The 25448-nt window shown below is 50.4% G+C and overlaps 1 protein-coding gene across 4 annotated transcripts in view; it reads right to left on the reverse strand.

Annotated features, from left to right (window-relative positions):
- Positions 1 to 25448, reverse strand: part of RADIL (Rap associating with DIL domain) — a 75901-nt gene that overhangs the window by 38883 nt on the left and 11570 nt on the right. Inside the window, exons 3-5 of one of the 4 annotated variants that reach the window (XM_054041802.1) lie at positions 22365 to 22923; positions 3603 to 3919; positions 127 to 798 (exon numbers count right to left, since the gene is read on the reverse strand). In XM_054041802.1, coding sequence (XP_053897777.1) covers positions 127 to 798; positions 3603 to 3919; positions 22365 to 22914 — 1539 coding nt within the window. In that variant the 5' untranslated portion in view covers positions 22915 to 22923. Of the gene's footprint in view, positions 1 to 120; positions 799 to 3602; positions 3920 to 4860; positions 5258 to 5400; positions 5640 to 22364; positions 22924 to 25448 lie in introns of those variants that run through there. The other 3 variants (XM_054041801.1, XM_054041803.1, XM_054041805.1) reach the window with 3 other exon arrangements.

A 25448-nucleotide genomic window follows, 5' to 3' on the forward strand; every position in this document is an offset into this window, starting at 1 on the left:
GAATGCCCCACCCTAGGTTTCGAGTTCACAGGAGGTGTTATTCGGAGACCCTACAGCACCTGCTGCGTCCCCGGCACTACCCCCTGTCCCCGACTCCCCTAGGAAAGCTCACAGACTGACCCACACTGTCCTCTGAATCATCTTGGATGACTTGAGCAGCAGCTGGCCGAAGTCGCCCGGCTCGAAGCTGGTGGCGGAGTGCTGGATGCAGAGGCACAGCAGGAAGGCCGGTGTCAACTTGTGATCGTCACCCCCAGGCTCGATCAAGGTCATGATCCTTCTCACCAGCACGTCCTCGGCAGCTCTCTCGAACTCCAGCTGCAGCTTCTTCCTGGCTGATCTTTGGCCTGAGGCGGGGGAGGGCCCGTGCCTCTTGGAGGAGGGACCTCTCTCCTTGAGCTGGCTGCCACACATCTTACAGAGCATGGGGGCCTCAGGGTCCGAGGCGCGATGCATAGATTTCAGCCTCATCAGCGTCTGCGCAGGCAGTGGCTGGGCCCTCGTGGGGTCCTTGTAGAGCAGCAGGTAGTAAAGCCCCAGGGACAGGAGGTCTCCGTGGTGCAGCACGATGGTCTTTCCCACTTCGGAGAAGTTGACGGACACACTGGCCCCCGGGATGAGCTCAAGGATCAGCTTCTCCTCCGAACGGTGTCGGGAGCGGCTCGACAGCTTGAGTCTCCTGATGGTGCAGTGAAGGGGCAGGATGTCCGGGGCGAAGAGGCTGATGCTGGGTTTGCTGGACTGAGTCCTGTGGCCCACTGTGTGCTGCTCGCGGTTCAGCAGGTAAACCAAGCTATCCTAGAACGCAAGCATGAAAACAGGTAGCAAAGCAGGCACGACCCCCGGGCAGCTGCACAAGTGCCTTGATCTGACAGGACGTCAAGCCATGATTCTAGCTTTCCCTCTCCGGTCACTCGCTCTGATATCTTGACTCATCCGAGCCGGTGGCCTCTTGCAGTTCCCTGGGTGCCCACAGCCCACATCTTTGCACTGCAGTGCTATTTTTTATTCCAAACACTGCAGTGCTTTCCCCAAATTATAGCTTGAGTTGGCGTGGCAGTGACTCATGCAGCAGAAGAAGCGTGCTACAAGAGACAGGACTCGGAGCAATTAGCACGCAATGGCTCGATTTCCACTGCAATGGCTATGTAACTCTGCTGTGCCTATCGCCTCGCTACATGTACCGGCTAATACATTTGGTACCGTTACACAAGTAACGGAGCAACCTGCATCCATCCCACTTGATTCTAACTGGGGAGGAAGGTTATATAATTCCTCGGAAATTGGATAGCTACTCCAGTATAATGAGTGCCAATAATTAACATCAAAGATTAGCAGCGCCTTTTGGGTATATGGATGCAGAATGAGTGAACTACTGTTCCCAGGATGCATTGCAAAGGGAGCAAACAGCTGGAGATCAGCTGACCTGCCCCAAGCTATCTGGTATCATCTGCTAGTTTGCAAACAGTAAGGGGCATTCACTTCATTGACTCTTACCACTTCTATGGGACTAACACAGCATTAAGTCATACACAACAACCCTTCAGATACAGTTGGTCAACTCTCAGGATGGTTCTGGCCATCAGCACACTCTCACGTTAACTCAAATGAGTTCATGTATCACTAATCACTGCTCTATAAAATCACTGTTCAGTGTGACTCCATAACCGGAGTCAGGGACATTCTGGAACTCAGACATAAATGGAGTGTCCCCCTCTCCGAGATCAAGATCAGTGGGTTTCACTTGCTCTTTGTAGCACTTTTTTCTTTCCCACCTTCCACTCTCATTTCTCTTCTCAGACTACAGAAAGGGGCGGCAGCTAAGACAAAATCACACAGGACCTAAGTCTGCCCTCATTTACACAAGTGCATCTTTCACTGACTTCCATGTGTGAGGACAGAGCAGGACCCATTCTCTCTTGCACTGGCAGTGGGATCTAGTGGTCAGAACTGGGGATTGGGAAGCAGAACACCAAGGCTCTGTTCCTGACTTTTCCCACTCACTTGCTCTGCAACAAGGGGCAGCTCACTTAACTATTCAGTGCCTCAGTTTCCCTATCTGTAAAATGGGGATAACCAGAGTTGTTGTTCTAGAGGCTCGCAGTGCACCCTATAGTAAGCAGAAGTAGCACAATGCCAGCTGGCAAGGACTATAAGATCTGTGTTACAACAGAACAGAACACGAAATCTTAGCAAACTCTGGCATTTAACCCTTGACAAAACAGTTAGTAGGTCAGTAGCCGGAAGACGAGTGCTATTCGCTGCCAGTACTCAAAGTGCATGCTGGGTTTGGGGAGTGGTTGAAATTTCCCACATGACCCATTTACGTATCACCTTTGAGGGGTGTTAAATTGGCACAGATGATGACAGAGCAGCTTCAGAGGTAACACCCCATGGAAGCGAATGGAGGCAGCTTGGAGCTCTCGGTCATTGCAGGCTGCCTGGCTGCAGACTCAGGCAGACGGCACTGCGTGGGCCAACAGTAAGAAGGTTTTCGTCACACGCATGAAGGCTTTTTTAAAAAAATCATAAAATCTTAAATTCTGCAAGGAAAGTTCCCTGATCGCCCCTGGCAAGTGCCTTTGCCAAGCCCCAATGGTATTTATTATGCTGCCCTACGGCACACTATACAGCAGGGGTAGGCAACCTATGGCACGGGTGCCGAAGGCGGCACGCGAGCTGATTTTCAGTGGCACTCACACTGCCTGGGTCCTGGCCACCGATCCGGGGGCCTCTGCATTTTAATTTAATTTTAAATGAAGCTTCTTAAACATTTAAAAACCCTTATTTACTTTACATACAACAATAGTTTCGTTATATATTAAAGACTTATAGAAAGAGACCTTCTAAAAACGTTAACGTGTATGACTGGCACGCGAAACCTTCAATGAGAGTGAACAAATGAAGACTCGGCACAGCACTTCTGGAAGGTTGCCTACCCCTTCTATACAGTGCAGCGGCTTTGCACTGCATTCACCTTAGTGCTTTATGGGACATTCCCAAAGGGAAACCCAGCAGATTCTAGGTAGACCTTAATGTCAGGCTGCCTGTGCCCACTCCACCCTTATTCCTGGGCTCTGATGCAAGCAGGACTTGGCTGACCTGAGCAGCTGACGCTCACGCCTGTCCCTGTCTGCTCTAAACCGCAGGTTTCGCCATGGCTCCAAAGAGATGCAACTTGGACAATGCTCCAAACAAGCAGGAGCCCTTGCAGCAAAGTCAAGAGACAAGACATCCACTTAAATATTGTTTGAGAAAACTCAACTCTCTCTCAAAACCCCCGGCAGGGGCAAGCCACAACTGCAGTCAGCCTGAGTGGCTCTCAGGGTTACTAGCAGACGCTAGTTCTTTCCCTCAGCATCTCTGTGCCAGGATCCCCCTTCCCTTGGGGCAGGGGATGTAGCAGCCCACTCTCCGAGCATGTCTCTGGACTCCAGGAGAGTAGCAAATGCCACGCCATAAAGCATCTCAGTGTCTGAAAACCCACACCTCCCCTAGGGCACCTGCTGGGACTGTCAGGAGCTGATGGCATGGGCTGTAGAGGGAGCGCACAGACCGTCAATGTAAGTAAAGCCTCACAGAGTGACAGGTTGGGTGCTTACATGCTGGTAGCTGTAGCCCTGCAGGAGTAGGAGGTGAGGGGACTGGTAGAGGGAGTACCGCACACTGCTGCCATTCCGCTCCGCCGTGGGGGCCTGCTGCTCATCCCTCGAGCTCTCCAGGCTGCGGATGGTCTCGGGCAGCGTGGAGTAATGTCTCTTGAGCTGCTCCTCCTCCGGCGAGCCCACGTGACTGAGGCTGGTCTCGCTCACGCTGCGTCGGAGGGTGGGTGGCGTGGAGTGTCGCTTGCATCCCGTCAGTAGGGTCATGGTGCCCTTTGCACGGTTCCTCTGCAGCTTCCGAGCCTGGGCATTGATGCCTAAGGACGAGAGCAGCATTCAGTGCTGGGACATGCAAAGAGCTTCCCTGGCTTTTTGCCCTGTGCCAGTCCTGCTTGGGGAATAACAAAAGCGAGTGTTGGCCCTGGGACTGTCCAGCCAGAAACTGAGCCAGCCACATCCCAGATACCAAAGTGTGGGCTCTCTGAACACGACCTTCACTCCCTAGGCCTGGCTTCACCCTGCCAAATGAGGGCCTTGGAGATCTCTCTATTAATCCTCAGGCCACCATTTTATCTCTGGACACTCCTTCATCACTGCCCAAACACATGCCTTCTAGTCAGCTGCTAGCATAGATGGAGCCATAAGAGAGCCCTAGCACAGCAAAGACATGTTCCCAGACATCGCACGAACTGCCTTTCCATCCTGCCTGTACTCCCCTGCTCAGACTCTGCCTAGAACCTGCTGTCACCTGCCCCAGGATCACAGGGCATTGAAAATCCTAAGGTCCCCTAGAACCTGGGGCTGCAGTTGGACTATATCTCCAAGCCAGCGGGCCAGCATATTTAAACCCATCATAAATAGATGCATCACTTGCAAGACTCTGAATAGCAGAGGAGCGTCTTAAGAAAGGACTCTTAGTCATATTCTGTCCAGCATCTTCTCACTGCTTTGGCCAGCAGAGGATTAGCAAAATGTTGTTTAAAGCTCCTGGAAACTCACCACACCGTTCAGGAACCAGGAGGGGAAAGCAACATTATCCCTCCAAAATGAATAAGCCCAACCCCCACTGTTTCCTGAGCAATGCAGCTGGACCCCTAGAACTGACAGCTTTTGAGGGCGAGACACTAGCTCTTGGAAGCAAATACAAACAAGTTTCATGCCAACTTCACCCTGCTAATCAATGAGAGTAACTTCCCAGCCCCACCCCCCACCCTTCCCATTCCAGCCACAAAATGGTCTCTTGAAATATCCTCCCCACCTTACTTGGGAGCAGCCAGGATTCATCTCAAATCTGCAGCATCTTTTTACCAGCTGGCCCAAGCCACCGAGGGTGGAAAATACCTTGATCAAAAACAAACAAAGGCCAGAATGCAGAGTGACAGCCCGGGGGCTTCATCCCTTACCAGGCAGCCAGCAGGCAGGGTCCACTGAGGGTCCTGCGCACTGCACCATTGGCTAAGTGCACCTGGTTGTGAGTGGGGTGTGAGTGCTGACTGCCAGGACCTGCAGACTGCAGTGAAGAGCGTGCCTGCCTGCCTGCTGCAGAGCAGAGCTGTAATTAAGTTCACAAGCATCAATTCGGGAGAGCTGTCAGGAAGACAAATGGGGGCTAGAGCTAGTGTATAAATAGGATCAAACGGCCAAACCCAAACCCATCCTGCTCAGCCCGACTGGATTCCCCACTGCGGAAACAAGCCAGAGTCCCCAAGTCCCTCTCTATGCTGGAAACATCACCCATTGGGCGCAAGTTCTGGAAAAGAAAAACAGAAGTTGTGAATGCTGTTTGGAATCCTCCGACCTTTCATCCGGGGTCCCCAGGAGCAGGAAGGTCGGCTGCAGGCTCATTCGTTGATTAACATGGGAGGAGAATAAAGGGGTCTCGAAAATTCTGTTTCAGGATTAATGCGACAGCAGAATTTAATTTAAAGCAACAGCGGAGTTGTTAAAACAAAGAGCAAGACTCCCCATCTTCTGGATTCCTCCTGCAGTCTTCTATGGGCTGTTGGACCACACGCCAGACATCTGCAGAATACAGGCTCTCCCCAGCAGGAACTCAGTCAAACTCCAGCTCACACAGGGAGACACCAACCATATCCCTCTGTTCAGAACAGAGCAGCACTCTGAACTGGAAAGGCAAACTCAGCAGTCGGCTGCTTAAAGGGACACTCTCGAGGTTAGACCCAAAATGTCACCTTCCTTATTTGGTGAGGAACTGACTCTGGGTTCTGAAGCACATTTTTTGTTTGTTTGTTTTGAGACTATCGCTCCTTTGCTGGGAAAATGAAGTAGACGAGGGCGGGGGAGAAATAAGCCCTACTGTTTACATGCCTTAGGATTAGGACAGGGGATGGCCGCACAGCCTAGAGAGTTCTGAAACACGGCCCGCTGCCATCTCAGAGCAAGATGGGGCAGCGCAGGTTAGGACGTGGCCTCCATAGCCTGTGCTTCCGTCCTGGAACAGGTGCAGGGAAGAGCTACTAGGATGATCCGAGGAATGGAAAACCTACCTTATGAGAGGAGACTCAAGGAGCTTGGCTTGTTTAGCCTAACCAAAAGAAAGCTGAAGGGAAATATGATTGTGCTCTATAAATACATCAGAGGGATAAATACCAGGGAGGAAGAGGGGTTAAGTTTAAGTTAAGCACCAATGTGGATACAAGAACAAATGGATATAAACTGGCCATCAAGAAGTTTAGGCTTGAAATTAGACGAAGGTTTCTAACCATCAGAGGAGTGAAGTTCTGGAATAGCCTTCCCAAGGGAGCAGTGGGGGGCAAAAAACCTAACTGGCTTCAAGACTGAGCTTGATTAGTTTATGGAGGGGTGGTATGTGATGAGACTGCCTACGATGGCATGTGGCCCATCAGTGACTGCTAGCAGCAAATATCTCCAATGGTTGGTGATGGGACACTAGACAAGGAGGGATCTGAGTCACAACAGAGAATTCTTTCCCAGGTGTCTGGCTAGTGGGTCTTGCCCACATGCTCAGGGTATAATTCAGTGGTCCCCAAACTTTTCAGGGTCACCCCCCTTACTCCTGTCTGTGCGCCCCCCCAGGAGCCGGGGCCATGGCTTAGGGGGAAGATGGGGAACACCGACAGGGGCAAGGGGGCCAAGGCTGGGGCCGTGGCTGGAGGCAGGTCTGGGGCCCGGACCAGGAACAGAGCCGCAGCCTGGGGCCGAGGCCAGAGCTGGAATCAGCCCTGGGCAGGGGCTGAGGCTGGAGGCGGGCCTGGGCCTGGGCCCGGGACCAGATCCAGGGCCGGGGCTGGGAGTGGGGTTGGGAGCCGGTACTGCAGCTGGGGGCAGAGCAGGGCTGGGTGGCACTCCCTCTGCACCCCCCATGAGGGCTGGCCCAGGCCTGCTATGCTCCCCCCACACCTGAATGTTCCTCCATGTCCCCCTAGGGGGGGCACCCCACAGTTTGGGGACCTCCGGTCTAACTGATCTCCATATGTGGAGTTGGGAAGGAATTTTCCCCTGGGTCAGATTGGTAAAGATCCTGGAGGTTTTTCATCTTCCTCTACAGCACGGGGCACGGGTCACTTGCAGGTTTAAACAAGTGTAAATGGTGGAGTCTCTGACTTGAAGTCTTTAAATCAAGATTTGAGGATGTCAGTAACTCAGCCAGAGGTTAGGGGTCTATTACAGGAGTGGGCGGGGGAGGTTCTGTGGCAGGTGGTCAGACTAGATGATCATGACGGTCCCTTTCTACCCTTAAAGTCTAAGAGTCTAGAATAATTGCAATCTGGCAACTGGCCAATGCAGCCGCTCAGCTGGGCAAACTGTGGATGCCTTTGCCTTAGGACTGCGCAAAAAACAATATTTCATGCTTTTGTGGATCTACAGCAGACACTTCACTAACAAACTAGTCTCAGAGCCCTGCTGGCATCACCCAGGACTCCAAGACTGCTGCACAAAAAAGGAAGCATATAAGAAAGGGTGGGGGCAGTTAAAAAGAAAAACAGCGGAGAAAGGAATGCTATTTTCCAGTTTCTCAGAGGGTAGAACAAGGAGCTATTGAGAACCTATGAAACATTCAACCCTGTGCAGCAGTATTAGGGATTTTATACTGTGTAGGTTGCAGACACAAGACGACATTATCACACGTGAGTAAGAGCAATATTCTATCCAGCAGCGGCATCGCCCGTCAATGTAATGTGTTAGGATACAGATAATACTTTGGGATCCTCAGAGGGAAGGTACCATAGAAACTCGAAGCGCTTTATAAACAGGACTCCCCTGAACAGTAAGTGTTATCCCCAGCTTACAGAGGAGGAAGTGCAGGCACAAAGAGGTGACGTGTTTACCCAAGGACGCTCGTGACGGAGCCTGGATTAGAACCCATCTTCCCTAGCGCCAGGACACCCTCACCTAGAAGGCCAAATGGAGAGAACGAACAAACAAAACATAAAAAATACTTGATTGCATTGCTCTGATGTATGAAACAGCATGGGAGCCCTCTCCTGGCACGTGTACAGAAATGTGGCAGAGAAATATTGTCTTGCTGTCCGGAGTCCCAACCCTTAGCCCACTGTGAAGCAACAATAAAGATTTTCTAGCCAGCGAGCAGAAGGGGAGACATTACACCTCCAATGATAAGTTAAGCCCCTTTCCTGCATTAGTCCCTTCAGGGCATCCTCTGCCCCACATGAGATCACCAGTTCTGCACTCCCCATCTTAGGCCATATCCCTGCTATTGGCCAGGAGTGGATTGGCGGCAGTACTCTCATTCATGTCGGATTTGTGTTTCTCCTGCGCAGCACTTTTTACCTTGCTCTTATACATCCAACACTCAGCACCTGGGCAGTCAGGAGCCAACCCTCGGTCTGGGATACAAGCCAGCGCGCTTGGCTCTGGAGAAAACCAACTGCCCCTTTTCTGTCTAACCAAGAGCTGCTCTTGTGGGGTCAGGCTGTGGAAAGGGGGCCTGGGAGAGATTGTAATCTGTCTGCCTGAATGATTCCACACACACACATCCCACAACCAGAGACATGAATGTTCAGAGTTTTCTTATCTAGAGGAAAGGAAGCTTCTGTATTTACTTTGTGTAGCAAAATCAACTAGGAAAAAGCTGCTTTTTACTCTAGCTAGAGCCTCTGTCACAGGCTCTGTTCTAACTCCTGAGCCACGAGGGAAAGATAAACACAGCTCTTTTCCTGAACGTAACAAAGTCCTTCTATAACTGGGTTATTTTTCTAACCCTCTGGTACTGTTCCCCCACTCCCTTGGTATGACAGGCATCTCCAGGGCACCAGGCTCAGGGGCGCGCCTGGCAGTTTGCTTTTATATACCACACGAAAACACAGATTCTCGGGAGCGAGGGGGTCTGGAAGGAACCCGGATAGCCAATGTGTGCGTTAGGGCTTTTGGACAGGGCAAAGAATCATGACCTGGACTAACGACCGCATTGAACCTTCTGCAGCACTTTCCATCTTCAGAGCACTGGACAGACACTCAGTGTGGCCAACACTTGCAATGCTATTGTGACAGCTACGGTTTTATTGACAGCCCCAGCTCCTAGGAAATCAAGTGATTTCCTGAGAATCGTAGCTTTCTAGCCCTCCTGGGTGCAGAGAGAAGCTTGAAAACATAACCCGAGTGTGCCCTAGTGGCTCCGAAACCAGAAGCAAAGAAAACAAACCCAACATTTATTACAGTTTTTTTTTAAATCTCATGGGCTTTTTGGAGCCCAACTCAGGAGTTTTGAAAGTTTGGAGCTGGCAATACTGCACTTGTTTATTCTCTCTCAAAACAACACAAGCATCATCCCCTTTTATAGACTGGGAAACTGGCACACATAGGTCCTGATTTTCAAGTGTGCTGAGTCCTTGCGGCTCACACTGACTTCAACTGGAGTTGAGGGTGGTTGGCCCCTTCTGAGGCTATGTCTGTGCTACAGATACAGCGCTCTAGCGTAGATGCTCTCTACATTGATGGCAGGGGGGTTTCCATCGATGCACTTAATCCATCTCTCCAGGAGGTGGTAGCTACATATATGGAATTCTTTCAATCACTGTAGCCACATCTACCCTAGGAATTACATTGACCTAACTATGGTTCCTCCTGGGGGTATTCTGTGCCACATGGGAACTACTCTGGATCCCCAGAGGTGTTAAGCAACCACATAACAGCAGCTTCCACGAATGCTTTTGAACAATCTGTACCAGGCCAGGAGACAGAGACTATTTCACTTGGAGGAGGCCCTTATTCTGTGCCTTTATCAGCTCAAGACTAGATTTCTGCAATATGTTCTCCATGGGTCTATACTTCATAGAATATTAGGGTTAGAAGGGACCTCAGGAGGTCATCTAGTCCAACCCCCTGCTCAAAGGGGGACCAATCCCCAGACAGATTTTACCCCCCTCAAGGATTGAACTCACAACCCTGGGTTTAGCAGGCCAATGCTCAAACCACTGAGCTATCCATCCGCCTCATATCAATCCAGCAGCTGAAGCAGGTGCAGAATGTGTCACCCACTTATTACATTGCGCTTCCCAATGGTAGTGCATGACACCTGTGCTCCATGATAGGCACTGGCTGCCTGTAGCTTTCCAAACTGAATTTAAAAGTTAATCTTGACCTACAAAGCCCTAACTGGCCTGGGGCCTTGCTGCCTGAGAGATCACCTCGCTCTGCTGGCCAAACAGCTGCACTCAGCAGAAACACTCCGGCTGGATCAGCCTTGATGTGAAAGAGACAAGGGGCTGGCAGCAGAGCCTTCGGCTTTGAATCAAGCTTTGCCCAAGTGTCTTGGCCTTCCAGGCACCCTGCGTGGCACTGAGTGGGCTGCTGCAGAGAGTAGGGTTGATGGGGCGCAGATTTGCGGGGAGTTACCTGCTCCGTTTTGTAGGGGGTTCAGCTTTGTTGGCCATCAGGGGATTGAGCTGATATTTAATTCTATTATTTTTAAGGGCTTGTCTACACAAGTAATTATTCAGGGGCAGATATTCTGAAATCACCTCACGCATGGACACACTTACTCTGGAATAACGGTGTTTTTTCCAAATTAGTTTGCACGGGGGTGGGGAGAGGCAAGCAGGGGCATGTCCCCGCAATAATCGGCAAGGGCACAGAACTGCTCCAGCACCAGGGCCGTGGCAGGGAGAGCGAGCGCCTCTGGCCTCAGGGCTGCCGCTGGGTCACAGAGCTCCTCTGGCCTCAGGGCTGCCGCTGGGTCACAGAGCTCCTCTGGCCTCGGGGCTGCAGAATGTGCCCCTGCAAAAGCGGTCTATTCTTTAAATTCCTGCGCACACTTCTGAGCGTAGTCAACTTTGTTGTCACATAGGTCAACCGTTGTGGAAGCAGAGTGTGTTAGACAGCCGAGACAGCAGGGGGCACTCAGTGATGTTTTCAGCAGGCACAGCAAGTATGTTTTTTTTTAAATTTGTCAACGATGGGTTAATGTGGGGTTTAAAAAAAAAAAGGCGAAATTCGGAATCCCGAGGAAATTCTTCCTCAGTAATAGCCTGTTATGGTAGATCAAAGCGTGAGCCTAAAAACTACTTGGCACCATCCCTTTAATATAATAGTCTTATCCCTAAATCTCCCCAGGTGTGTGTGAGTAAGTAAGGTTGGTGGGAGCTAAACCCTCAAGAAAGGTTTGAAAATGGAGCTGGTTGGCAAGAAGGCAAATATGTGTAAACAGACAAGCACGGCAATGTGAATCGATGTCCCACTGGCTGTTTCCAGTTCTCACTGTCCACCTTGGGCAGTGTTCCCTAAATCCGTCTCTGCTAGTCAGCTCCCAGGCGCTAAGTCAGCTGCCTTTAGGGCTGGTCTCTAGCAAAGAAGGAGTGATAGAAGACAGGAGACGTGAGGGCTAAAGACAACATAAGACATTATCCCAGTTGTAAAACAGAGCTTTACAACCTGGGCGCTAATTAGTGGCTTGAACGGTGAACAACTCCCTCCCACCACAGTGGGATGCCGCTAATAAACTAATTAGGATAATGGATAACCGAATAGATAAAACTCTTAAGCTATCTGCTAGGTCATAGACGGAACCAGAGCCTATTCTACACACTAATAGCTCAGCAGAGGGGGAGTTTCCAGCTGCCCTTGGAAGGAGTGTGTGGCGGGCATGCTTGTGTCTATATACATAGTGACACGGCAGTGTGTGACCAAAGGCAGCAGATGTGTTGTCCACACAAACCCATCCTTTAAAGACCGGCCCAACAATTTATTGATCACCTATACACCTTGAAAGCATGGGTCTGCTTTGCTGCATGTCCCTGAACTACAGACCATTCCTGACAGGAGTCTGGGGGACCCAAATCGCATCATTCTGGGACCTAAACTTTCCCTTCCACTTCCTAAGCCTGCTCCCTCCAGGAGAGAAGACAGCGTGATGTGGTTTTCATCCTTGGGCAAAGGACGGCTAACACAAGCAGATGCTCCAAATCTAATGTCAGAGATGAATCAGCAGGGGGTATTCATGCAGCACGCTAATGTCACAACACATATTTTTTTGACATGCTAAATGCCGCCAGCCAGAGGTCAAAGCCAGCTTCCAGCACCACAGCTCTCCCACCGTGGTGTCATGCAAATCTTCCCATTAAAAATAATGAACATGGGACATCCTAGTGTCATAGCAGTTTTCAGAATGGAGAGAGGCCAATAGTGGTGTCCCCAGGGATCTGTACTGGGACAAGTCCTGTTCAATATATTCATAAATGATCTGGAAAAAGAGGTGAACAGTGAGGAGAAAAAAATTGCAGATGATACAAAACTACTCAAGATCATTAAGTCCAAAAGAGACTGTAAAGGGATCTCACAAAACCGGGTGACTGGGCAACAAAATGGCAGATGAAATTCAATGCTGATAAATGCCAAGTAATGCACAAAGGATTTTTGGTTCCAGCCTCTTATGATGGGCATGCGGAGAAAAGTGTGCTCAGTTAGGGACAGTGCCCGATCGCATTTAGCAAGGAGGACAGCGGACACGACGTTTGGGAAGGAGGCAGTCATAAGCTGGTGGAATGGGAGGAGCATTTTGGCCCATCAAGGATGTAGAAGCAATTTAAAAAAAAAATAGTCACAACTACAAATGTTGTCCCAGGTTCCTGCCTCCCTCAGGTATGTTTAGAGCAAAATAAGTGAGTCACCAAGGAAAACACAAGCTTATCGAATCCTGTCTCATGCAAACGTGAAATGTCATGCACAGGACTGGGAGAGGAGCCAAATGAGCATGGGCAGTGAGGGGGGCGTTAGAGGATAGGAGTGGGGCTGCTACTGCTGCCTGGCTCCCGCTAGATCTGCAGACGCAGCTTAGCACATCTGGAACACGATGCAATGTTAGTAACTGAGAAGGAGGGCTCCAGAAGCTAGACAGCCTGTGTTACTAGCAAGCAGGAAATCTGCACTCAGATCCCATGCTGGAGTTCCTTGTTTTCTGACTGCATGTGTTACAGAAGAAGCTTGCTCACTTCCCAGTAGGCCTCATGTTATGGGACAAATTCTCTGCTGAAATAAATTGGTGTGGTGTGGTGCCCCGGACCTCACTGGACCTGTGCCAATTTACACCAACCAAGAATTTGGCCCTATATCAGTAGCAGGGTTAAATGAGTTCACCCACTAGTCCTGGCCACTGCTTGGCGACTTGAAAGTAGGAGGACAAGTGGAACCAAAACTCCCATCCGACCCAGATTTCCTAACCCTAGGGTTACCATACGTCCGGATTTTCCCGGACATGTCCGGCTTTTGGGGGCTCAAATCCCCGTCCGGGGGGAAATCCCCAAAAGCCGGGCATGTCCGGGAAAATCGGGAGGGCTGGGTGGTGCTCGGCCGGGGCCGGCGGTGCGGGGCCGGGGGCATGGTGCCGGGCCGGGAACCAGGGGCGCAGTGCAGGGCCGGGCGCGGGGCCGGACGGGGAGCCGGGGGCGCGGTGCCGGGCCAGGGTCCGGGCTGGGAGCCGGGTCGGCCGGGCCCGCGGGGAGCCGAGCCGGCGGGGAGCCGGGTCGGCCGGGCCCGCGGGGAGCCGGGCCGGCGGGGAGCCGGGTCGGCCGGGCCGGCGGGGAGCCGGGCCGGCCGGGCCCGCGGGGAGCCGGGCCGGCGGGGAGCCGGGTCGGCCGGGCCCGCGGGGAGCCGGGCCGGCGGGGAGCCGGGTCGGCCGGGCCCGCGGGGAGCCGGGCCGGCGGGGAGCCGGGTCGGCCGGGCCGGCGGGGAGCCGGGCCGGCGGGGAGCCGGGTCGGCCGGGCCGGCGGGGAGCCGGGCCGGCGGGGAGCCGGGTCGGCCGGGCCCGCGGGGAGCCGGGCCGGCGGGGAGCCGGGTCGGCCGGGCCCGCGGGGAGCCGGGCCGCCGGGGAGCCGGGGAGCCGGGGGCCGGCAGTGCTGGGCGGGCCGGGGGTGGTGGGCCGGGGCTGTCACCCCAGGGCCCGAGCCGACCCAGGCTGGAGCCGCCGGGGGGGCCAGCCTGGGCTGCGCCTCCTCCCCCCCACACCTCCCTTACCTGCTTCAGGCTTCCCGCGAATCAAATGTTCGCGGGAAGCAGGGGAGGGGGCGGAGACTTTGGGGAGGGGGCGGGGTTGGGGAGGGGGTATGGGCGGGGCTGGGGGCAGGGCCGGGGGCCGTGGAGTGTCCTCCATTTGGAGGTACAGAATATGGTAACCCTACCTAACCCAGCCTCATCCTCCAGATCCTTCTCAGGCGTGTCCCAGAGTGCAGGTGTCTGAGATGGAGCCACATGGCAGTTGTGGGTTAGGGACACTTGGAGGGAGAGTAGAGAGACAAAAAATAACTGTGAACACAAATCAAGAGGTCTGCTTTGGCCAGTTAAACAGAGCCTGCCTGCAGGTTAATCAGCAAAGTGTGCCATTTTACAGGAGATCTCATGGAGTCAAGTGGGGGAAGGATACCTCAGTGGTTTGAGCATTAGCCTGTTAAACCCAGAGTTGTGAGTTCAATCCTTGAGGGGGTCATTTAGGGATCTGGGGAAAAAAATCTGTCTGGGGATTGGTCCTGCTTTGAGCAGGGGGTTAGACTGGATGACCTCCTGAGGTCCCTTCCAACCCTGATATTCTATGAAGACACTCACCACTACATTTCAGCTATTTGGTTGACTCCACTGCATTTTCAGCGTGTGAAAGGATGACCATTGATAGATCACGAGTGGGGGGAAATCAATGATCTAGACCTCAGCGGAAGTCCCCTGTCAGACACAGCCACCAACTGCTGTATCGTTAGCCCATTTGTCCGACGTCATGGGAGACCTCTAGTGACTCGGAGAATTGGGGCCAGTCCAGGTGGCAGGTCAAGAAAAAAAAACCTCTTTGTTCTAGCATTCTATTTCCCCTCTAGCATCTTGGCTTTAAATTCTAGCCCTTACTACCAAGACATCTCATCACAGCACAATTCCTGATGCCGGGGAGGAGTTTCCTCCAAGACTTCAATGCTGTTGTGCAACGGCTGGTAAAGGGACATGAGCAAATAAAACAGCAGCTGAATGCTACTCCTGGATCTTCCAGCCTCGAGCCCAGGTCTCCAAGCAGCAGCAAGATGTGCCCGTCGCCTTCCCAAGGCTTCAGCCTGGTGAATGGCTTGCCGTTAGTTCCCATGCTCTCTCACTCTCTCTTGCATCTTTCACATAAGCCAAGCGACATTACAAACAACCTCCCCGTAACTCCCTGCCACCCCCACAGACTGTACATTAATAGCGCCTGCATTTATCTCCACGCTGGGCACAGCCCTCTCTCTGCATGGCATCATTTCCAAACACCGCCGCCTGAGGAGACCTAGAACAAGTTCCAGCACTCCCTCGCCCCCTCACTCCTGACACAGAGCAGCTGCAACCTGGGGCTGTGGGAAAAGAAGAAACTGGTAGCCATAGAAGAGGCGATACTGGCAATGGGGAAAACACAGCAGCAAACAGCTCGGCCTTGAGCTTGGGACACAGTCCTGGGAGATTTCATTCACAAAGCAAAGCAGAGCAACTTTCACCTGGGCTCCCTTACGGGGCCTGGAAGGGAGAACTCAGGCATTTTGACCAATGCTCTCTTTGGCAATAAAGCAAAAGCAGATTCTAATAGATGGCCTACCGGGCTGTGCATTATGATTATCACGTTTGCCTCAACATGGTGCCTTATACAGTGCCTTGAGATACCTCAGGTACCACAAGCCATGTGGTAAAAACACACGTCCCTGTCTATTTTAACTGCTCCTACTCTCCTGTCTCTGCCCTTGATGAAAGCCAGGCTGTCTGACATGCCACTCCAACACCGACCACAGGACATATGCGGATAAGTATTGTCTTTATTTTAGCACTGGGCTCTTCATGTGACACTGTTCCTAAATACCAGCCTCCTGGGAAAGATTTAACTAGTCCCAGCCATGCCTCTGCCCTGAAGCAAGCTCAGAAGGGAATTAACCCTGGCTCGGGAAAGAGAAGAACCTGGAGGCTGGAGCAATGAAAATAAAACAAACCAAGCTGCCTTCAGACTCATGACAATGACCTGAGCGATTTAATCTGAGTTTGGAATTTCAGGGTTGCAATTTTAACAAACCATTGGTGGTGAAGAACCGATGGTGGCTTAAAAAAATAATGTAAGCTAAGGTGCAACCTAGACACAGTTTCCCCAGCAAAGCTGCGAGCTCCTTCAGGCAATGCAGATAGTTCATGAACCATGGCACTGTTTTGTTTGTGGAGTTGTAAAGCGTGCATAAACACTGTCTGCCTAGCCGTGGCCTCCCTCACTTATTTCCACTTGGCAAGAAGTTCTTGGCATTGATAATATGCACAAGGCTGGAAAGAAACCTGTTATTCTTTCAATGTACAGATATCATTTCAGGTTTTTTGTTTTTTTTTTAATTAATGGAGATGTCCTATCTCCTAAAACTAGAAGGGACCTTGAAAGGTCATTGAGTCGAGTCCAGCCCCCTGCCTTCACTAGCAGGACCAAGTATTGATTTTGCCCCAGATCCCTAAATGGCCCCTTCAAGGATTGAACTCACAACCCTGGGTTTAGAAGGCCAATGCTCAAACCACTGAGCTATCCCTTCCCCCTGAGGTGTCTTGACACTTCCAGGCAGGAATAGAGAAAGGAAGATCTCAGTTTTACCTTCAAACAATGTTCATAGTTGACCCGCCCATCTTTGGAAAGAAAACCACATCAATTCTATTCAACTAGAGTGCCAATTGCATTGACTGCATCTGTGTGGGACTTATTCGACTTTTTTTAAATATAAATTATTACTTATGGTCATAGGTGGAGCTGGCAGCGCCATCTGCAGTTTTAGATATCCAAACACTACCCATTCCAACCCCCCATTTTCCATTGTTTATAACTTTGCCAAGCTCTAAGCATTTGAGCTGAAATTGTCTATGCTGGGTGTCTACCCCAGATTGAACTTTTTTGGAAAGCTTCAGCAAAAATGGTTCAGCCATTTCTGAGAAGGAGATTGAGGAAAAATGATTTTGCCTGTGTTAAAAAAATTCATCCAACCATTTCACTGAGAAGCTCTGGCACCTCCCTGCTTTGCAGCATGGGCTTGACATTTGGCAAGGGCATTGCCTTGGGGTCAGGGATTTGCCCTTTGCTATTCCTGTGCCAATTCACCCAAATTTGGCCAAGTTATAAGCCTTTGAAAAAATCACTGTTTCCACGTGCTCCGTAGAGGCTTGTCAGAGTTTGGCAGCTACATTCTCTGAAGATTCTGGCTGCAGTAAGCATGCTCAAACCCAGGGCTTCAGGGATTAAGCAGGTCTTTCCCTGCAATTGCTGCTCTTGCCTCAGCTGTGGTGCCAGGCACCAAAACTAAAAGCAGGGAAACTGTCTCTTCTATGTGTTAGATGTTCCTCCTGCTGGCTCCGACGCAGCATGGAGGAGGAAGATGCCTGACTTAAATGCAGAGAGGACAAAAACTGGACCGGGGGTGGGGATGGAAAGAGTAGATTGGGACAAGAAGGCTGGGGGTGGGGGCAGACGGAGGAGCCCAAGTGAGATGGGGAAGGGAGAGAATGAAATCTGCTGAGGAGGAAGGGAGACTGAAATCTGAAGAGAAGTCACAGGCTAGGGGGTGGGGGAAGCAAGACTGATTGGGCAAGAAGCCTGGAGGGGGAGCCTGGGGCAAGGAGCTGGGGAGGAGTGCAGGAGACATAGTACTGGGACCGACTGGAGGAGACAGGGCAGAATAGTCGGCGACCATTAGAGCACACTCCCCTCCATAATGGAATGGAAGATTTCTGAGTCTCACCATTCCTCTGCTGAAAACAAATATCTGTGAAAACCACTGGCAAAGTATTTGTTTCACGCCTCCCTCTAGTGGCTGGTCCAGCTAGAGGATGACAACCTACTACTGCTATCAGTTTACTCTGTTAGCTCGAATGGCAGAGGTCTGTGCAGTGGATCTAAAGGTCCCAAGTCTGCTGATGACCCATGTGGGTGTTAATATAATTCAATATGATGGGATTTCAGGGAAGGGGTATCAGTTTGCTTTTTTTAAAAAAACCTAGGAGATGACACAGAAAAACTATGTCAAAATAACCTTAAGGTTGCAAAATCAAGCAGTCGAAATTTAGGAAATGCCAGAACTGGATGGTGGGGAGCAGTACATGTGCTATATCTTGATTTTTGTAAGGCTTTTGACACAATCCCACATGACATTCTCATAAGCAAACTAGGGAAAAGTGGTCTAAAAGAAATTACCATAAGGTGGGTGCGAAACTGGTTGAAAACCCACACTCAGGGTAGTGGTTTGCTGTGAAACTGGGAGGGTTCAAATGGGAGCAAGGAGCTCCCACCTTTACAGTCACTTTTCAGAGCAGAGAACTTTAATGCAGAGTGGCTCCTACAGCCCGGTTAACATAAGAGTAAGTGCCAACCTAGAGCACGGTACTGAATTCCAACAGCAAGGCGTCTAGGGAAGCATGTCTAGAGCTATGTTGCTTCAAAGCTAGGCACTGGCTGCACGGGACAGCATAAAAGCACCAATCTGTGTCCCAATTTTGCAACTGGAGCAGACCCCTGCAATCCACGTGAAGCCCCATTGTCTTTCCTGGGGCTCTCTGTAGGGGCAGGGGTCCTCCCATCTGAACCCAGTTGCAAGACGTGCCTTACACGGTTGTTACACAAGACACCCAAAATCTCTCATCCATATGGTTTGATTTTGCATGGTAAATGAGCTGCATCCCAAGGACACACTGGCAGCCGTGTATCCTCCCTTTTGTGTGCTTGGTTTCCCAGCTCAGTTATCCTGTTTACTTTTTAAAGGGGAGATAAAATGGATTCAGACTTGCTTAAAGACTGCCAAAGAAACATTATCCTGAGGTTCTGGAAAGCCTGGCCTCTACCTATTCAGAGAGAATGCACTCCTGCCATGGCAAATACTGCTCCTAGGAAAGGGCTGCGTTTATAGCACCATGCAACACGTATGGGTTTCCTGAAACCTGGGAGCCTGCCCAGGACTATACAGAAGCCGAGCAATGCGTCCTGAAACACCTGCACCTCACGGTGAAGCAAATAGCCGCCGGCTTCCCTCTGAATTTCCTTTACTCGTTCAGTTTGGGCCTGATCCAACTTCAGTGAAAACCAATGGAAAGCGTCCAAATTCCCTTCAGCAGTGGATGCAGCAGGCTGTTAATTCCTTCTCCGTTAGCGGTTATAGCAGCGGTTCTCAACCTGCAGCCCGCGAGCTGCTTACGGCCCAATCAGCACATAGCTGCGGCCTCTGTGATATCCTCAGGGCCGTACAGGTACTATATATTGTGTGGATGCCGTCCACGTAACACGTAGAGAGCTGCATATCCATCCCACAATGGTAAATAGGTTGAGAACCACTGGGTTATAGATTTTGCTATCATCCGTAGTATCCCACGCATATGATTAAAGTGGTGGAAATATAGCTAGGTACTGATAGCATCTGGCCCCCTCACCTCCATGGTACCTGAGCAGCATGCTTGGTAGTGAGGATATCCTCTCTCGCCTCTTATGAAGAGAGATGGACTTTGCCACCTGGCTAAGCGGATTCTTCATGATATTCTGGTATAACTGCCACTCTCTTCTGATAGCCACCACTTCAGTTTTTAAAAACAAAAACGGGCTTGGATAGAAACCTCACATAACACCAAGCCTGGAAGTCCATACAACTGTGCTTCTGTACCCAGACCAAACTATCATGGATTCCTATAGGTGCAATGAAGGGCTTCCAGCACATACAATGCCCAATTCTGCTTCCAATTACATCTCTGCCACCTCACTCAGTTCAGTCAGCTTGAATACGTTTATACTCAGCCCTAGGCTAATAGGACTGTGTTTGGACTCACCATTAACCCTCTCCTTAGCACCTCTCCCCATAACATAACATCCTGCTGGGGTAACAGTGACAATAACAGGAAATTATATCATATCTCCTCTGCAAAAGCAGCTGTGAGAATTGCACACAGAGAAGATACCAACCAAGCATTAGAATCCATCCTGTATCTCCTAGTCAGAGCAATCTCAGATGATGTGGGGTCAGGTGCTCCGACACTCCAGTGATCCAATGACTGTATTACACTACAAGTTTGATTTTAACCCCCTGGCAACACCCCAGCAGAGGGTGTTAATTCAGGAAGGGAAATCAGAGCTTCATTACATTGCACTTGGGTCTTTTACAAACCCACTGATTCACAATTAATGTCCACTCTCCACCCATGGGCCCCAGAGAGCCATGGGCAATAATGCAGAGTATGTTTTGGCCCACCTTGGTTTTCTCTCATTATCTCTTTATTTCATTTGATTGCTCCTAAGTGCTCAACTTGCAGGTTCAGGTTTTTCCCCTGATAAAGATAAAGCCTGTTTGGGAATGGAGGAGAGGGGAGGCAGGGAACTCAGCCAATAGCAAAACAGTCTGCAGGCTCCCAAATGGCATCATAATGTAATTTAACTATGATCGGAGGGACAGAAAACAAGCACAGTCTAAAATGCTGACATACAATTTAAAGGTGAGATTCAGTATTGCCATAGAATCATAGAGACACAGAGCTGGAAGGGACCTCAAGAGGTCATCTAGTCCAGGCCCCCATGCCGAGGCAAGACTAAATATACCTCGACCATCCCTGACAGGAGTTTATCTAACCTTTTCTTAATACCTCCAAAACGGGGATTTCACAACCTCCAACGTTACCTGTTCCAGTGTTTAACTATCCTTAAAATTAGAAAGTTTTTCCTAATATCCTAATGAGTTCAGTTCCTCTGGGTCAAACCCGAGGCCCTGTGCCAAGCCTAAGAGAATCCTCAGCATAAGACAGGGTCCCCCAGGCTCGTATGGCTGTTACTGTAGCCTCCAGGTTACAGCTGGCTCTGGGGCAGCTGTGCCTATGCCCTACACTGATGCCCCTTAGTCGTGGATCCACTGGTCATGTCCCACCATCAGCACTCCCCTTGCATGGGACTGCAGGGGAAGCTTGTGGAACACAGCTCTGGGTCCCATAGAAGGAGCGGAACCCCCTAAAACTGATAGCCTGCCCTCTTGGACAGTGGAAATTTACTGATTCCTCTACCTATCAGGCCTTCTGAACCCCCAGGGGGATGGACACCTGAACTGGCACCTCTGTAAGTCCCTTTGACAAAGCCCAGAGTGCACCAGATTGCGACTGTTTCTGGGCAGAGACACAATATCACATTGCAATATTATATAAACTATCGCCAGCTCAGGAAAGATCTACAATCAGGGCCGGCTCTAGGATTTTTGCCGCCCCAAGCAAAAACAATTTTGGCCGCGCCCCTCCCCCCCCCCCCCCGTTTTTTCTTACCCCACCCCCGGCCCCGCCTCAACTCCATCCCTTCCCCAAATCCCCAGCCCTGCCTCCTCCCCCCAGGCTCTCAAACCTGGGAGGGAGGGGGAGATACCGAGCGGCCGCGGCGCGCAAATCAGCTGTTTTGCCGCCGCGGCCGCTCGGGATCTCCCCCTCCCTCCTGGGTTTGAGAGCCTGGGAGGGAAGGTGAGCAGCGGCGTGCGAGCGGCAGCAGCGGAGGTGAGTTAGGGCGGCCGGGGCACATTTTTAGGGGCGGCATGGCCCACGCCAGAATGCCGGCCCTAAAAATGTGCCGCCCCAAGCACCAGCTTGTTTTGCTGGTGCCTAGAGCCGGCCCTGTCTACAATGCTCCCAGGGCCAGATCCTCAGCTGCTGTAAATTGTCATAGCTTCACTGATGTGAAGAAAAAGGGGGGTGGGAAGTAATAAAGTGGATTAATGCTAATGCCACCCGGGCCATTTACACACACTGAGGATAACAGAGGTAGGCCTCAAGTGTCAGGGGGTAGCCGTGTTAGTCTGTATCCACAAAAACAACGAGGAGTCCGGTGGCACCTTAAAGACTAACAGGTTTATTTGAGCATAAGCTTTCATGGGTAAAAAACCCACTTCTTCAGATGCATGGAGTGAAAATTACCAATGCAGGCATAAATATACTGACACATGAAGAGAAGGGAGTTACCTTACAAGTGGAGAACCAGTGTTGACAGGGCCAATTCAATCAGGATGGATGTGGTCCACTCCCAATAATTGATGAGAAGGTGTCGATACCAAGAGGGTTTTTTACCCACAAAAGCTTATGCCCAAATAAATCTGTTAGTCTTTAAGGTGCCACTGGAGAACACCTGTTTACCCCAGCTAAGGATCTGCACTCAATGTCTAAAATATGAGATTCGGTGCCCCCTACAGGCTATAAAACCATCACTGGTCTGGCACAAGACAGGGGCAACTCCTCCACTTTAAGAGCCGAGAGCTCACCCCACAGCCCTTGCTCAGTTCAGCATTTATACGTAGCTCTCCGCTAGTCTCTTACCTGCTGTGATCGTGTCTACGTCCCTCGCAGCCAGCTCCTCCACCTCAGATCTCTTCCGTAGCTCCAAACGCCGGGAGAACCCTTCCTTGGGCTTCCACAGATCCTGAATCAGAAGGGGCTTCTCATTATCACCGAGGACTCGCAACCCTTCCGTCTGCCACTGCTTCCCAGAGCCGCTGAACATCCCAATGACATCACACAGCACATAGTGGCCGGCGTCCACCTTGCTCAGCCCATAGCGCTCCAGCGCCTCCTTCACCAGCTCCTGCGCACTTGAGCTCCCAGTGGCAAGGACGCTCTTGTAGTTGGTGCCCGCACAGATGTTGCCCCCAAATATCTTCAGGACCCCAGGGGCTGAAACCTGAGTGGAAAGTTCAGCTGGGTCATCGCTGCTTGCAAGGGGGAAAGCCGACACCGAGCTGCGGTCCTTATAGCTCAGCGTCCGGTACAAGACCTGAGAGAATATCCGGCTCTGACGCTTGAGCTTGTTTTTGGAAGGTGGGGACATGGCGGACGAAGATCCATAGAACATGGCGGGGGAGGTCGTCATGGGACACAGCTGCAGAGTGAACAGAAAGAAAAAAGGCAAATCAGCATTTTAAAGCCCGGTGGGGAAACAGATAATAGCAAGCACATGAGAAGAAACCTTCAAACAAACTGGAGCAGGAGTGACTCCAAGATCCCATGCCTGAGATGAATTTGTCCCTAGGAGTTTGATCTGGAACATCCTCAGTTTATAGATCAATGGATGTCTCTCCTGACTACCCAAGCACATGCTTCCCTGCAGATGTTCTCGGGGTGAGAGAAAAGCAGAGCCCAGCAGTTTCATTACACTAAGAACACAAGAGGAGATTGTGACACGGAGGCTCACTGGTGCCAATTGGCAAAGGGTTTACTGTTCTTTACAACCAACTCCTGTTTTAGACCTGACAAACTCACTACACATAATACACCGCTTTCATGGTATTTATCTATGGAGGGTAGCACGTGTGAAAGCTTTTAATTTATCGATACTCGTAATCATTGTGAGATGTGTATCTGGGTGATATTTAAGGAGTAATGTGAACATTTTGGCCTTATGATCTTGGAGTGAAAGTGAGTCACCAGGGAACTGTGATGTATAATCCCTGGCTAGCCGATCACATAATATATTGCTCAATTGTCCACTGGTGCACCAACCAAGAAAAGTCAATGGAAAACCACAAAAGACAGACTAACCATCAAAACCACTTGGAAGGGGAAAGGAACAGCAAGACAGTGAAGGGATCGCCCTGTCTGTGAATAAAGACAAAAGACTGATGCAGTATATCGCAAGGTGGAGAAAGACACTCTGGATGCATTCATTGAGGAGCGGAGAGTAGCTCCTTGTGGCTGGCAAAAGCTGCAGAAGACTGAACTTTGCGGTAAGAATCTTCTTTATTAGACAGGAAAGGTCACTATTAATAAGCATAGGCCCTAGTTTGCGTTTTATATGCAACCATTTGTTTCCATCACTCACACTTGTTCTATTTGAAACTCTAGTCTTTCCTAAATATACTCCCTTTTCTTTTACTATAATTGAACTCAAGTGCTGTGTGTGATACAGGAGCGGTAGGCTAAGGTAAAACTGGTAAACTGAGGAACACTGTTCTGCTGGGAAGAGAGGATCTGGGGTTTCGGTGGGTATCCAGAGATCGGGGCTGAATACTGCAGGGAGACACTTTGAAGGGAGTCAATGGCTAGGGTGAATCTCTTGTCAACCCTCAGGGCAAAGGCAGGCCTGGTATAGGCCAGAGGACACTGCTTGAGTGGCTGACAAGCTGGTTGTGTTAGGGAGCTAACACCCAGCTGGCAAAGGCAAGACTCCCTTGTGCTGGAAGCGGGTGGCAATACTGTGACTCACAGCCCTGCGTGCCCCAAGAAGCATCACAGAGACCTTCTTGGTTAGTAGCCAAGGTCTCAGGAGTTCCATTCACTTACAAGTTATGAATCAATTCAACTTTTAAAGGTGAAATGCAAAGCTCAGGTGAAAATTAAGTTAAGCCTGCAGCTCTCTGCTGAATGCCCCTGCTAACAGGCACTAGAAAAAACAAGTTGTGATTAACCTTTCTAAAAACTTCTCTCCCCTCCACCCCACCAAATCTTCTGGTACTTCCTGGTTCACTAAGGACATTCCAACGTGCATTATTCTGTAGCATCACTGACACCACTTCCCGATGCAACCAAAGGACAAATGAAATCCTTGTTGTATATCAGCTATTCTCCAGTGCTCCCAAACGAGGACTGCCTGCATTACCAAACCAGGACGTGGTGATGTGTGGCAGGCTGGGTGGTACCTCACAGGACAATTTCTTTGCTGAATGCTTGCCATGGCCAGTTAGGGGAGGAATTTGGCACAGATTTTCTCGGCTTGTCTGTGTCTCAGTTTAGATTTTGCAGCTCTACTTTTAAATACAAGATTTATTTTTAAAATCATTCTCACATTAGGACTCGAGTGAGATCTGGCAAGAGACATCTGGCAAGAGAAAAGCATCTTATGCATCTACATCAAGGCTAAGCACAACTACAGCTACATCAAGGCTAAGCACCGCTAGAAATATCCTAAGGTGCTGATCCTAACTTTATGAATCACCCAACAGTAGGTGGACAAATCAGGATCAGTCTCTGGTAGGCCTGCGATGTGAATTTTTCCCCTCCAAGAACCTCTCACCCATTCACATAGACTATTGTTTAAAAATCTGGATACATATTGTTATATAAATTATCAACTTTAAACCAACAGTTGATTTATAACATGATCATTCCTACCAAGCATAGTGTGACAATCCAGATGCGTGAATGGACACACAATTGCAACTGTGAATATGTGAGTTACCACCAGACACATGCTTCCCTAGATTTAAGAGATTTCAATAAAAGTCCCAACAACACTTTGTAGCTAAATAGCTCAATGATGCCAAGAGCGAATGTATCAAGGGCAAGCATGGAAGGAGCATTTGTTCCATTGGACACAAGGCAGAATTTGGAGTTTTATTTGTCTCCACAGTCCACACTCCTCCTACTTGACCTACACTCTGAGATAACAGCGTGTGACATTACTGCTGG

This window comes from Malaclemys terrapin, chromosome 10, assembly GCF_027887155.1.
Source record: "Malaclemys terrapin pileata isolate rMalTer1 chromosome 10, rMalTer1.hap1, whole genome shotgun sequence".
Taxonomy (NCBI): Eukaryota; Metazoa; Chordata; order Testudines; family Emydidae; genus Malaclemys; species Malaclemys terrapin.